At 55.0% G+C, this 14,445-nt stretch overlaps 2 protein-coding genes across 6 annotated transcripts in view; one reads left to right on the top strand and one right to left on the bottom strand.

Moving 5' to 3' along the window:
• Positions 1-7,135, top strand: part of LZTS2 (leucine zipper tumor suppressor 2) — a 10,071-nt gene extending 2,936 nt beyond the window's left edge. The window contains exons 2-5 of one of the 2 annotated variants that reach the window (XM_006925867.3): positions 2,510-2,959; positions 3,575-4,189; positions 4,713-4,970; positions 5,806-7,135. In XM_006925867.3, coding sequence (XP_006925929.1) covers positions 2,552-2,959; positions 3,575-4,189; positions 4,713-4,970; positions 5,806-6,489 — 1,965 coding nt within the window. In that variant the 5' untranslated portion in view covers positions 2,510-2,551 and the 3' untranslated portion in view covers positions 6,490-7,135. Of the gene's footprint in view, positions 1-124; positions 2,960-3,574; positions 4,190-4,712; positions 4,971-5,805 lie in introns of those variants that run through there. The other variant, XM_025042238.1, reaches the window with a different exon arrangement.
• PDZD7 (PDZ domain containing 7) overlaps positions 6,981-14,445 on the bottom strand; it is an 18,965-nt gene continuing 11,500 nt past the window's right edge. Inside the window, exons 10-17 of one of the 4 annotated variants that reach the window (XM_006925866.3) lie at positions 14,371-14,421; positions 13,598-13,773; positions 10,395-10,486; positions 10,187-10,278; positions 9,949-10,020; positions 8,846-9,469; positions 8,439-8,539; positions 6,981-8,042 (exon numbers count right to left, since the gene is read on the bottom strand). In XM_006925866.3, coding sequence (XP_006925928.2) covers positions 7,827-8,042; positions 8,439-8,539; positions 8,846-9,469; positions 9,949-10,020; positions 10,187-10,278; positions 10,395-10,486; positions 13,598-13,773; positions 14,371-14,421 — 1,424 coding nt within the window. In that variant the 3' untranslated portion in view covers positions 6,981-7,826. Of the gene's footprint in view, positions 8,043-8,438; positions 8,540-8,845; positions 9,470-9,948; positions 10,021-10,186; positions 10,279-10,394; positions 10,487-13,597; positions 13,774-14,370; positions 14,422-14,445 lie in introns of those variants that run through there. The other 3 variants (XM_025042237.1, XM_015599914.2, XR_003044263.1) reach the window with 3 other exon arrangements.

The raw sequence follows: 14,445 nt of genomic DNA, 5'->3' as shown, positions 1-14,445 counted from the left end.
GGTGAGGGGCGCCGGGGCGGGGAGGCGACCTTGGGGCCGCCCCCAACTTCTGCGAGGCGGAGGGCCAGTGGGGAGGTGGCATTCCACAGCGGCCCCACTTTATGGAAGCGGCGGGGTGGGGATATCTCTGGGAGGCGGGGGGGTCCTGGATTCCTGTTGCAGAATGGGAACTCATGTTCCAAGACTCGATTCCTCATGACTGGTCCTTGGAATCTGGTGAAGGGAGACTTTCCCCAACTCTTCAACCCTTAACATACGTGTGCGGGCCCTCGGGCCTTAGCCAGACCCTTCTCGGGCCCTTTCTGAACTCGGCCCTCGGCTTCGCCCAACCCCTAAGGTTGGGTGTTTTGTGCTAGAGGAGTCACTCAAGGAGTGCTGGGGAGAGCTGGGGTTCCTTTTCCCACAGCCACAGACGCATTTCTCAAAATGGAGCCTCCACTTGCCCCTCCTTCTCTCTCGGGCTCCAAGAGCGGGAGCGGGGCCGGCTGGGCCTCGCTTTCCAGATGCCTGGCTCCGGCTCCCTGGGTGTCTGGGTCACAGGGCCCAGTTTTATGTTGTTTCTGGGTTTAGGGGCCCCTGGATCCGTGAGGTTCAGGGTTCCCCCTCCTCACTGAGCCTGCCTGTTTCCTTGTCTGCCTGACCCTGAAGGCTCTGCGTCTTTGTCTCTTGTCTTTTGGGTCCCTGTCTCTCTGAGTTTGTCTCCTCCCCTCAGTTTTCACTTTCTCTGTGCTCACTGAAGTGGAGAAATACAGAGGTGCAAGACCCTACTGCCCTCTAAGAAGCCACTTCCTCAATATTTTCTCCATGTCCTGGAGTGGCCTGGGAGAAGGTAGAGGAGTGGGTGTTCCATCTGCTTTGCTCAGGGCTTGCACTTGTGGGGTGGATACTGCTCACCCCTAGCTCCCAGCTCTTCCTTCCTCCGCCTGGACATCTCCCTGGGTCTCAGGATCTTTTGACTTGAGGATGGGGGAGGGGGGGACTTAATGAAACACAAGAAAGAAGGGGAACAGATTGACCAGGCAAAGGAATCAGATGTCTTTCCTCTCCCACACTCCAGTGAGTGACAGAAACCAAGCTCCCACTCACCTCGTTGGCCCTGCATGCCACTGACTCCCAGCCTCTCTCACACATGCTCCTGTTCACACACTCCTTGATAGACATTTGTGGACACTCGCTTTTCTGTACATACACTCGTGTAAGATACATGGGAGTTTACACATAAGCTTGGATATATAAGTGGACATCCAAATATTCATCTAGTGTTAGTCGCATATCACAAATCCACTTATGTATGCATTTGTAACTTTCAATACTTTCTAAGAGTGACACCTTATTTACACACATACTCTTGTAAGATATGGACATGTGAATTCACACATATATGTGAATGTATCCATATGTTTCTACTCACATTCATATTTTCACACACATTTCTATATACACCCTGCTTATTTCCATGCTCCACTGTGCACAGTCTCACACACACAAGTAAGTAAATACACACACTCCTGCTCCTACGCGATTCTCTGTCCACATCTTGGCCCATGCTCTGTGTGATGACTTCAGCAGATGCCTGAGTCCTGGTCTTCAGCCTCAGGATGGGGGAGGAGGGAGTTCCTGGTGGAGACTTGCTGTCCCCTTCCAGGAAGGAGCAGGGCCTGGGAAGGTGGAGCCCTCTTCCCTGGGTTCCAGTGAAGTGAGATCTAGGATCAGCTGCCAGAGGTGATGGTGGGGCTTCTACCCTCACCCGCTCTGGGTCACTCTGGGGAACATCTAAAGCTGGAAGGTTTCGTAGATGTTGGCAGTGGTCCTGTGTATGCTCCTTTAGGCCTAACCAATTGGGTGTGGTGAGGCTGGGTGTTGTGATGGCAATAAGCATAAGCCTGCATCTACCATTGAGAGGCAGGAGACCCCAGAGGGCACCTGTGGGCTCTAGAAGAGCTCTGGATTTCTTGTTTGGCCAGCTCCACCCTTGCCGCCTCTCTGTCTGGGAGAAACTGAGGCCCAGCTGGGGGAGGCTGGGCACTGCCTGGCCTTAGCTGTTTGTTCCCTAATTACCATCTGAGTTGCTGACTGCATCCCTGTGGTTGCTTACCTCTGCCCAAACTGCCCTCTAATGAGGCCATCTGTCCCAGGGGACCAGGGACCTGTGCTGGGAGCTGGTAGAGAAGGCTCCCTCCCTAACTTGAGTCCTTGCCTCTGTAGGGATGCAGGTTTGAGCTGAGGCCTGGGCCTCTTCTGCCATGGGTCCCACATAACCACCAGATCTCCCCTCCCCTTGTCATCTTGCTAGGTGGACTGAGTCTTCAGCCATGTTCAGACCTGAGCTGGACAATGGTCTAGGGCTCAGGGAGAACCGAGGTTCATGCCAGTGCTCGAAGGGGAGCCTCTGGGGGCATCAGGCATTGTTACTGACATCAGGAGGCTGTTTCCAGGAGAGGGACTCGGGGCCTTGCATAGAGAGGGGGCTCAAGGTGGAGTGAGTCTAACACCACTGCCCTGCTCACAGGTTCCCCTGGAGGCCTTCGGCCAGGCCTGAGCAACTGTTGCTATGGCCATTGTACAGACTCTGCCAGTGCCACTGGAGCCCACTCCTGAGGCCGCCACTGCCCCACAAGCTCCAGCCATGGGCAGTGTGAGCAGCCTCATCTCAGGCCGGCCCTGCCCCGGAGGGCCGGCTCCTACCCGCCACCATGGCCCCACTGGGCCCACCTTCTTCCGGCAGCAGGATGGGCTGCTGCGGGGTGGCTATGAGGCACAGGAACCGCTTTGCCCAGCTGTGCCCCCCAGGAAGACTGTCCCTGGCACCACCTTCACATACATCAATGAGGACTTCCGGACAGAGTCACCCCCCAGCCCAAGCAGTGATATTGAGGATGCCCGAGAGCAGCGGGCACGCAATGCCCATCTTCGTGGCCCGCCTCCAAAGCTCATTCCTGTCTCTGGAAAACTGGAGAAGGTGAGGACCAGCTTCCCCTTTGGGGCCTGGGTAGAACAGGAGTCCCCTGGAGAAGCTGCAGGAATTTGGGGGCCTGTTTAGAGGAAAGAACATGGGCTCCAGATTCACCAGACCTAGGTTCTAATCCCAGCTCTGCCTCATTGTGGCTGTATGACCTCAGGGAAGTCACTTAACCTTTCTGAGCCTCAGTTACTATATCTGTGAAGTGGAGGTAATAGGTCAGCTCTCATAGGACTGTTGTGAGAATTAAATCAAATAATATATGTAAAGTATTTAACCTAGTTAGTGCCTGACACATATTATGTATTCAATAAATGTTACCTACTTGGTAATACTGTTATACAGCAGCGGTGACTTTGAGCAAGGTCTTTAGCTGCTGAGCCTCCATTTCCTCATCTGTAATATGGAGATAGTGATAATATTTTGCTCACCTGGCTATAGTAATGATTAAAGATGAACCCTTTTAAATTACTTGATATGAAGATGACATTTAGGAGGTCCTGAGCCAGTGGTAGCAGTTGGGGATGGGGGACTCTGGATGGGAGGACAGAGTGTGATAAAGGCTTTGAAAGATTGGGCAGCTCATCCCCAATGTCACGTGGTATCTCATTTCAGAACATGGAGAAAATCCTGATTCGCCCAACAGCCTTCAAGCCAGTGTTGCCCAAACCTCGAGGGGCGCCATCTCTCCCCAGCTTCCTGGGTCCTCGGGCCACCGGACTGTCTGGGAGCCAGGGCAGCCTAACACAGCTGTTTGGGGGCCCTGCTTCCTCCTCCTCTTCCTCCTCTTCCTCGGCTGCTGACAAACCCCTGGCACTGAGTGGCTGGGCCAGTGGCTGCCCATCAGGGACACTGTCTGACTCTGGCCGAAACTCACTGTCTAGCCTGCCTACTTACAGCACCGGGGGTGCTGAGCCGGCCACCAACTCCCCAGGTGGGCACCTGCCCTCCCATGGCCCTGGGCGGGGGGCACTGCCAGGGCCAGCCCGAGGGGCCCCTGCTGGGCCCTCCCACTCAGACAGTGGCCGGTCTTCCTCCAGCAAGAGCACAGGCTCTGTGGGGGGTCGCGTGGCTGGGGTGTTCTTGGGCAGCGGTCCACGGGCTTCCCCTGACAGCAGCTCCTGTGTTTTCCCTTCGGATGAGGCCCTGCTGCACTGTGTCCTGGAAGGGAAGCTCCGAGACCGAGAGACAGAGCTACAACAGCTGCGGGACAGTCTGGATGACAGCGAGGTAACCATGTGCCCGGTGTGGTCAGTGGCTATAAGGGGGGTGGCATGGTAGGACATCCAAAGGTGCCGGGACGCCAAGGAGCATCTCAGTTTGTTCTGGGACAGAGGAGAAAGTGGTGGGCAGTTGCACTTGTGACCCCGTTCCCACCCCAGCTGTCTGGTTTAACTGTAGCATGGTGAGGATTCAAACCCAGCACCACCATTTACTGTTTTTCAGACTTGAGCAAGTTACTTATTCAAACCGAGCCTCAGTTTCCTCATCTATGGATCAGGATAGTTCTGGCCTCTTAAGAGTTAGGAGGAGTAAGAAGACAAAGGATGTAAAGTGCTTAGAATAATGCGCGGCACACTCGTATTGTTACGATACAAGTAGTTATCGTTATCGTAATCATTATCATTGTTTAGTGGAATCTAGCCTTCCCGAACCCAGGCCAGTGGGCCCCAGAGCAGTCAGTGATTGGGGGCAGCCAGGGCTAGAGTTTTGGGGGAGCTTCCAGGAGCCAGGTGTGCCTTCTTGCCCGCAGGTGTACGAGGAGCGGCAGCGGCACTGGCAGCGGGAGCGCGAGGCCCTGCGAGAGGACGGTGCGGCCCAGGCGCAGCGGGCACAGCGGGCCCAACAGCTGCTGCAGCTGCAGGTGTTCCAGCTGCAGCAGGAGAAGCGGCAGCTACAGGACGACTTTGTGCAGCTCCTGCAGGAGCGTGAGCAGCTGGAGCGGCGCTGCGCCACCTTCGAGCGGGAGCAGCGGGAGCTCGGGCCACGGCTGGAGGAGACCAAGTGGGAGGTGGGTCAGATCAGGACGGGCAGGGAGCAGGGTCCTGCAGGGATAGGGCCTGGAAAGAGGGGCCCAGCCACACCCCCTGAGCCCACAACCCCTAGAGAAGAAGAGGCCCTCTTCTTCTTCTCTCCAAGATGAGGATCCCCCTCTGACCTCCCTTTCTGGGTGGGGGCCGCCTCATACATGCGTGTTTGGTCTTCTCACTGGTCTGGTCTAGTGCCCACAGCCAGTGGTATTCTTACCCACTGCCTTCCGGCCAGCAATAAGAATGTAGTGCTTGCTATGTGCTAGGTGCTGTTCTAAGCATGTTACTTAGACTATATTTCATCTAATTCTCATAATAGCCATACTGTTGGGTGGGTACTGTTAATATCCCCATTTTAGAAATGTAGAAACGGAGGCCAGAAAGGCTAGAGGCCAAAATCACACCTAGTCTGTGGCAGAGCTGAGATTTGAACCCAGGCAGTCTTGCTCCTTGGTCTGCACTTTTAACCAAAACACTGTAGGGCCTCTCAACTGGAAATATGGGCACTGCCCTCAGTTGCCCCCACTCCTGCACACTCTGCCACCACCTAGACCCCAGGGCTCTGCCGTGCCTCATGATGGTGTAAAGACACCCGTTTTGAAGGAGAAACATCTGGGTCTGTATTCAGTTCAGCCATTGACATGACGTGTGACCTGAGGGCATGTCACTAGGCTCCTCTCGGTGTCTCCATTTGTAAAATGGTTATTACAATGATCACACCTCCTTTCCACCAAATGTATAGCATGATGCCATACAGGGTCTGACTCTCCTGGAGAATCCTTCTCACCACCCTTCCCAACTCCCTCCCACCCCCAGGTGTGCCAGAAATCAGGCGAGATCTCCCTGCTGAAGCAGCAGCTGAAGGAGTCTCAGGCAGAGCTGGTGCAGAAGGGCAGTGAGCTGGTGGCCCTTCGGGTGGCACTTCGGGAGGCCCGGGCTGCGCTGCGGGTCAGTGAGGGCCGGGCACGGGGCCTCCAGGAGGCAGCCCGAGCACGAGAGCTGGAGCTGGAGACCTGTTCCCAAGAGCTGCAGCGGCACCGCCAGGAGGCCGAGCGGCTGCGGGAGAAAGCTGGGCAGTTGGATACAGAGGCAGCTGGACTCCGGGAACCCCCTGTGCCACCTGCCGCTGCTGACCCATTCCTCCTGGCAGAGAGTGATGAGGCCAAGGCACAACGGGTAGCAGCTGGGGTCGGGGGCAGCCTGCGGGCCCAGGTGGAGCGGCTGCGGGTGGAGCTGCAGCGGGAACGGCGAAGGGGCGAGGAGCAGAGGGACAGCTTTGAGGGAGAACGGCTGGCCTGGCAGGCAGAGAAGGAGCAGGTGATCCGCTACCAGAAGCAACTGCAGCACAACTATATCCAGATGTACCGGCGGAACCGGCAGCTGGAGCAGGAGCTGCAGCAGCTCAGCTTGGAGCTGGAGGCCCGGGAGCTCGCTGACCTGGGCCTGGCCGAGCCAGCGCCCTGCATCTGCCTGGAGGAGATCACTGCCACCGAAATTTAGGGCCCTCGGCATCCCAGGTTTGTGGGGAGCTCTACTGAAAGGGGACAGTAGCCTGAGGTCCACTGAGAACCCAGGAGCCACTTGCCCCCTGAGATCCAGGCCTCTGGGCCTCTGCCAGGAACTCGGGGCCATCCCGTAACTTGGATGAGCAAGATTAGACTCCTTGGAGGTCCTCATGTTCACTGTCACCCAGAGGCTCCTAGTCACTATTTCACTGCCCACCTGCTGCCACTCTGTCAACACCATTTACCCCAGATGCTCACCAGTTCACTCCGCCAGGGGGCTAGGGAGAGAAAGGGGCTCCCTCATCTCCACATTCTGCCCCAACCCAAAGCCAGAGAGAGCCAGACAATGCCAGCTGCTCCAGATGTGCCTGCCTTCACCCTGCCCTTGTTGGGGGACAGGGCTGGGACTGAGTTCTGTTCCCCACCTTCCAGCTCTGCATCCCCTTTCCTGAGGTGAGGGGACTGTAGTCAGACCAAAGGAAAAACTCAGAAAGAAATGTCTTGTTTATTTGTGTTTGTGACCAAGGGGCCCCTCCCCGCACCCAGATTTATGGCCTCGTTTTCACTTGTATATTTTTCACACTGTAAATTTCTTGTACAAACCCAAAGAAAAAATTAAAAAAAAATTTTGTTTTTAAAAAGTGAGTGTGCTGGATAAAGATTATGGAACTCGTTTTACCCCACTCCCTTGTTATTTGCTGTCTCTTTCCTCATATAGGTGTTGGCCAGGGGGAGAAAGGGGGAAGGACAGATCCCATAGAAAGTCTGAGGTCCTAGTGGACCACATGAAATGGTCCTTCAGAGTTTGAGAAACTAGAAAAGCCTTCCATCCTTGCACAGAACACTGCTCAGGACTGGGCGGTGGATGCAGTGACCCCTGAGGGTGTGTCTTGAGAATCCATGTCCCTCAGTGCTTAGGAGAATCACAGAGGACATCGTTAGTGCCCACCAATCCCAAGCACCACACCTTAAGTTTCTTGATCCCCTTCCTATCTTGGGAAGTTGAGAGCAGTGAGTGGGTGATACAGGCTGCTTAGTAGCACCTTGTCCTTGACACCGAGTTTGTCTGGAAAGGGCAGAGCCTTAGTGAACTGGGGAAAGAAGAAAGGGAGATCTCAGCCACCAGTGTGGAGCTTTGGGAGTCGGCAAGGCAAGCAGGAGTGGGAGGTTCCTGGCTCCAGAGGAAGTTAATAGGAGGCGTCTGGGAGGGAGCAGGAGAATTTGAGGTCAGTGGGAGGATCCGAGGTCAGCAAGAAGAGTCACGGGGTAGGTGAGGAGAATCCAGGGTTAGTGTCAGGAGTCTGGAGGGTTGGAGAGGGGACTGGGCTGGGATCAGTGGGACGGGGAATGGTCAGCAGGAGGGTGCAGATCCATGAGGTCTGACGAGTCAGAGGGTAAGGGTAGTGAGCTGAGAATGGGGACCTTGACCACAAGCTCCATGGGCTCCCGAGCCTTGTTTCGATAAGCCCGGCGGATGGTGTCCACTGCCCGCTGGTGAGTCACCTGCTCCAGGGTCTCTCCATCCACTGCCACTAGCTCAAAGCCGGCCTGGGATGAGAGTGGGAGAATCAGTCCCACTCCCTTCGGTCACCCCCACCACAGCATCCAACCTCTCACCTCCACCAACTAGATACTCCTCCCCATCTGGGTAGAGAGGATGGACAATGGGACTTTTGTGCCTGGAGCCGTTGGGGGCTGGGTGGGGCGCAGACAATGGCCCTTTGTCCCTTGGGGCTAGGGGTGGAACAGGATGGGCCACCCTCAGGCCCGGGCTGGCATGAGGGGACAGATTTTTCCCTTGGCATGCTCATCCTACAGGCCTGACCCCCCTCCTCCCACGACCTGGTCTGAACATGCCTGGCTGGCAGATGAACATGTACCAGCCCACCCCTAGCCAGAATCAGCTCTGGGCCGAAAAAGTGGGCCTGGGTGCACTTCACCCACCTGCAGGGCCCCACAGAGGAAGGCGGCCCCCCCAGGGAAGATCTTTTCTATCTTCACCATGGGCTGCACCCTGGACTCGATGCCTCCTGAAATGCTGATGCCTAGTAGAGAGACACGGGGTCAGGTGCACCATACCTCTAAAACTTAGAGCTCCCAGGATAGACCCAGGGCCCCATCCCCAAATACAGGGCCCCAACTTCTTCCAAACCCTAGTTCTGTTACTACTGAGTCCTCAGCTCCAAAATCTTCTAGATCCCAAACCCCCAAATCTAGACCCCACAACTATACCCCAATACCCAGATCCTTTTCCTAGGCCCAGGCCCTAGAGTCATACCCCAAAACCAAACCCACCAATCTCACCCAAACCCAAGAGCCCCCCTGCCAGGCCCATTCCCACCTGGACTCACCCAATGACTGCTTCATCTTGGACAGTGTGACTGTCCTCAGCTCCCAACTAGGGGACTTCGTAGCTGCCTCCTTGGCTGTCCTGCCAGTTCTGTTCTCAGAGGTCCCTTGACTGCCCCCTGCCTTTGCTGACTGCCCATCCAGAGGTCGCGGCAGAGGGGGCCTGGCCTTCCGAGGCTTGTGGTAGCGTCCGCGTCCGTTGGTCATGTTGGGGGCGGGGACAGGTGCTGGTGATGGGGAACGCCTGCGTCCAGGGGACTTGCCTTGGCCCTGGCTGCGGCTGCGGCTGCGGCTGCAACTCCGGCTGCGGCTACGGCTCTGGGCTGAGCCCTGGCTCTGGCTCTGGCTCTGATCCTCCCGTGCCAAGGGTTCTGTCAGCAGCCAATTGGGCCTTGGGGGCCGAGGAGCAACAGGGGGTGGCTGGGGAGGGACCGTGCAGGTGCTTCGGTGTGGGGTGAAGGCATCCACTGGCACATCTTGGAGAGGGGGGATTCCTTTATGAGGGTGACGGGGGGCAGAGGCACCCAGGGAGACCTGGAGGTCCCCCAGCCGCTCCCTCAGCTCCCCATCGTCTTCCTCCTCTGAGAAGCCGTTCGCAGGCAGCAGGTAGAAGCCTCCACGGCTGTCTGGGGAAGAGGGCCAAGGTCAGGCTGCCCACTCCTCACCAGCCCAGACCACCTTACAAGACTCCAGTTCTTTGTGAGCCCAGTAAACCCAGGCCTGAGTTTGCTCAGGCCCTACAGCAGCGTTCCCTGCAGTGAAGGACATTGCCTAGGTTCCATTATAACTATTTTAATACTTTCCATCATAATAGTTATACTAAAATGTATCTGAGAAAAAACATGACTCGTACACCAAACTGATGATTTCTCAGAGATTACTGCATAGAATGAGACTAGATTTAAAAAGTGAGTTTAAAACCAATTATTAGGTAGATAATAGTGGTGAGTGGATATGACAGAAATGGTTCTGGGCTTTCTTTCAGGGAACCATAAATACCTCTGAAACCACAATACCCTACGTGGGGCAGGGATGGAAAGCCTATCTTCCCTTCCCCAGTCCTCCAGGACTATGCCCCTTCCCTGGGCTCTGAGACTCTACTGACCAGGCACAGGTGTGATGAGGTGACGCTTGGGTGGTGTGTCCTGCCGGGAGGGCCGCAAAGCAGTAGGCCGCACTGGTTAGAGAGGAGAACAGGTCAGAGTCAGGGCCCCGCTGCCAGACTCTCTGAGGAACACAGCTCAAGAGGCTCTGGCAATCTCTGCCCCCTCTTCACAGGGAGATACCATTCTTATCCCTACCTGGGGCTCAAGATACACAAGTCCTGCCCCCCAGCTGCTGACCTGTCCGGCTCTTGAGGGCCTCAAAAGCTTCCAGCTCCACAGGCATCACCATGCTGTCGAAGCGGCCCAGGTCTGTGAGAGCCACCACACTCCTGGGGGAGGACAAGGGATGGAGGTGGGCTGGGTCTCAGTTCTGGAGGTGCCAGGACAGGCTGGAATCAGGGGTCCCCTTCCTGCCCTCAAGCGCTCCCCACAGACCCCTCCCCACCTGATGTCCCGCAGCAGCAGCAGCTTCGCAGGCCTGTCCAAAATGGCCAGCAGGGGCCTCACCAGGTCCTCCACGCCACCCTCATGCACATACTGCAGAGAGAGGCATTACAGGTCACATAACAGCAGGGACCTCCAGAGCTGGACATGGAGGGACCCGCTATGTTTAGAAAAGGCTCTCTCCATCCCCAGGCTGTCTGTAGGATGTCTTACGGACTTGGTGACTAGGTAGAAGCCTGTGATAATAACAACAGACTTATAATAGCAATGAACAACAAAGAACAACAGCAATGACAGCTTTGGGACAGGCACTTTTCTAAGCCTTTTACACATAATCTCTCATTTAGCAACCAGCCTGAGAGATGACATTAGTTATTCCTGTTTTACAGAAGAGGACACTGAAGCTCAGAGAAAAGGACTTTGCCAAGGCCACACGGATAAGGAAGTATGAAGAGGGACTGGAACCTGAGAAGTCTGGCTCTTGCCTGCTCTGGTGCCGGAAAAGGATGTGCAGGGAGTGGACTCTCCTCCCCACCCCCACCTCCAAGCAGAAGGAAGGAATTTGAGCCAAACACTAGGCTATGGGCCTGGCTTGCCCAGCACTTGTCTGCACACAGACCTACAAATTATGCTTTGTTCAGGATGGAATGGGGACTTGGGGAAGGGGTGGCCCTACAGAAAGCCGTTCCAGTCAGTACTCAAGGGGGTGGAGGCCCTTCTGCTTGGCACTGCCCGGATGCCACCAGCCACACCCCACCTACGCAAACTGGCAAACTGAACAGTGGGAGCCACACTACTGAGGCAGCGCGTCGCCCCCTGGTGGTGAGAGGGAGCCATGTACTGGTTCAGGGTCACAAACAGAGCATCTTGTATGGGCATAAACACAGAAAAACAGCATGCCCTGGTGGTCAGAATGAGACATTCATAAATATCTGGAAATAAAAGATAAATTATGTGTGTGGCCCTAAACCACACACAAAGGTACAGTGACTCACACATATACATATCAACAATATACCCCCTTTTGTCTGGAGAGAGATACACATAATTGTACAGAAATAGTCAAATATGTGCACACACTTCAAGTCCACAAACCTGCATTCGGCACCCACTAAGTGCCAGGCTGTGTACTGGGCATTGGGTGCACAACAATGAAGACCCTGTTCCAGATCTTCAGGAACTCAGTATAGTGGGAACAAGGAGCAGAACGAGCCACATGCCCCAATGAATCACAAATCACTGGCAGTGGGACCAGAGGGCGTCTCATAGGAGCGTGGGAAGATCAGAGTAGGCTTCATGGAAGCGGTGGCATTTATGCTGACTCTTAAGGACAAATGCAGGGATCGGCATGAAAGTTGGAAAGAAAGTGCTCTGAGGCTGATGTGGAATAATGGATAGATAGAAGATTAACTTGACCTTGGGGTGCCAGAAGGGCTTCCGGGTAGGCTGCACAGGTTGCGATGGCAATGGGAGTACTGCACCTAGAGTCGTGCAGTCCATAAACTGCATGAATCTGTGCGGTGACCAGGGGAAGATGATGACGTGGCGACTATGAGAAAGCTGAGATTAGTGGGAGGGCTTTGAAAATAAGGATAAGGAACTTGCATTCCGTTCTGCCAAAGAGGTTACAAGGAGTCTTGGGGAATGTAAAGTGATCAGAGAGGTGGTTTATAATGCTTGGTTTGGTGGCTGTGGAGAGGTGGCTAATGGGGAGGAGAGAAGGGAGGCCTGGGAGTTCAGGGCCACCCATTAGAATCACTAGGGGAGCTTTACTAATCTTTCAGGCCAGGATTCCACTCCAGAGGATCTGATCTCTTGATGTGGGCAGGGCTTGCGTCAGGTTTGGGTGGTATGCCAAGTTCCCCAGGTGTTGTGGGGACACTGTGAGAATAAACCTACCTTGCGCTGGGTGAGAGGAGCTGAGGGATGAGGGAGAAAAAGTCCAACAAAGAAACAGACACAGAGCCCCACCTAGTGGCCACACCTCAGAGTTGCAGGCTCACAGAGGCTGGTAAACACAGAGCCCCATTTAGTGCTGAGAGCTGAGCACCACACTTACACTTACCGAGTTAAACCCAAAAGCCCTTAGCTGCTCCCAACAGGCACCCTATCTGCAGCTCTGCTGTAAACCAGGCTTTGGTAAAGGGATGCATGAATTACCATGTCTCAGTCTCCAGGTGACACACATGTGCCTTAGCCAGATACACACACACTCACGCACAGATACTATCGTACTGTTAAGTCAACACAAACCCAGGTAGCCCACACAGACAAATGCATACATCACACAGACATACATCTCAGCCCACTCTGACCAAGGTCAGGAAGTGGAGGGATCCACAAGCGATTCCCTGAAACTCCTCAGTTTGCCCTCTCGCACACAGGGTCATGTGTGCGCAGATGCAGATTCATCACAGGGAAGCCATCGCAGAAACCTGAGGGTTCTTGAGACAGCGGGCTAGAAAAGGGCCATCCAATCCTCCTTGAGGGAATGACCTGTGCCTCCCGCAGCCTCCCCAACATTCAGGCTACAAAAGCTCCCTCAAACCTAACCTATACCCCACCCTGGGCCCTCTGGTCTGTTTGACGTGGAAGAGAAAAGAGCATAACAGTGTAGGTGTTAGGTGAGGCTTGGGCCGTGTGAGGGGACAAAGGGAAATAAGAAATAGGAGTAGGGGTCTGGCATGAGGCCAGGCCTGTTAGCTGACCCAGGAAGGTATGGAGGAGGAGGCTGGGGTTTAGAGGAAAATGGGGGCAGGTGACTGCAGGGATTCATGTCTCCCAACTCATCACTGTCTGACTTCTTCTCTCCTCAGCTTCAATATCACCTCCTCAAGGAAGCCCTCCCAGACCACATCTAATTTGTATTTCTTGGGTTATTTTCTCATGTTCTTTTCCTTCACAGTACTTCACATGATTTGTTGCTATGGATATTTAGGTTCTAGTTATTATCTATTCCCCCTTCCTGGCTGTGAGCTTAGTGTGTGTGTGTGTGTGTGTGTGTGTGTGTGTGTGCGCGCGCGCGCGTGCGTGTGTGTGTGTGCGTGCGTGTGTGTGTGCACATGACAGTGGCAATTTCTGCTTTTAAGGACCTCTGGCCTCACAGCATCAAGCCCAAGTACTAGTCAGCAGTGACCTGAATGAATGAGGAGCTGGGTGACTGAGTGACCACATGCTGGGTCTGGGGGCAGGCTAAAGGCTCACCCTGGAGCAGTGGCGAGTGATGGCCAGCACCTCGTCATCAGTCAGCAGCCGCCGGGCCAGGTCCTGAATAAGGGGCCGTCGGCTCTCCCAGGCCTGCACTCGCTCATCCACATTGGGCAGCTGGCTGGAGGGACTCCCGGACCTGGCGGAGAGCAGGGCTCGCCCCCTCTCCTGGTCTGCAGGGCAGGAACAGAGGGGTATGATGAAGGAGCCAGGAGTCACCAGGGGAGGAGGCAGGGCTTCCCTCAGTGAGGGCCAGACCCCAGGACAGGCTGGCTAAGAGGCCTAAGTGCCCCCGATGGTGTTCCAGCCTAGCCTAGATGCTCCCCACCATGGTCTCGCCTACCCACCAATGGAGCTCCTCCTCAGGCCCCTCAGCCCCCAAAACACACAACCCCTACACCAGTCTGTTCCTTAATGAAGTCCTGGCCCAGTGCCCCCCAGGCCTCCTGAACATGCACTGTCATGTTAGTCTGGTCCCTATTAGAGTTCTAGCACAGGTTCCTTTTTGTCCCTCAAATCTGTCTTTGAGTGTTCCAACTTAAGCTCCCAGTATTTAAAAATGCACCCCAATATTTACCTCGAACCCTATCTTTCTTAGTAAACTTAGTCCAGTTCTTTTTTAGCTGCCCCAATATGCACCTCCCTATCTTTCTGATCCCTCATTCTTGACCCCAACTTAGGTTAGCCCAAACCCCTCAGCTGCCTCCAACATGCACCCCATTGGCAGCTCTGCTGTAAACCAGGCCCTGGTATGGGGATGCATGAATTACCGCGTCTCAGTCTCCAGGTGACAAACTTCTGCACGGGCCCCACTCCCCCTGCTAAGAAGAAGAAGAAAAGGTTCA

This window comes from Pteropus alecto, unplaced genomic scaffold (assembly GCF_000325575.1).
Source record: "Pteropus alecto unplaced genomic scaffold, ASM32557v1 scaffold88, whole genome shotgun sequence".
Taxonomy (NCBI): Eukaryota; Metazoa; Chordata; class Mammalia; order Chiroptera; family Pteropodidae; genus Pteropus; species Pteropus alecto.
The sequence above is the reverse complement of the archived record's forward strand: the minus strand, read 5'-3'. Positions and strand labels throughout refer to the sequence as shown.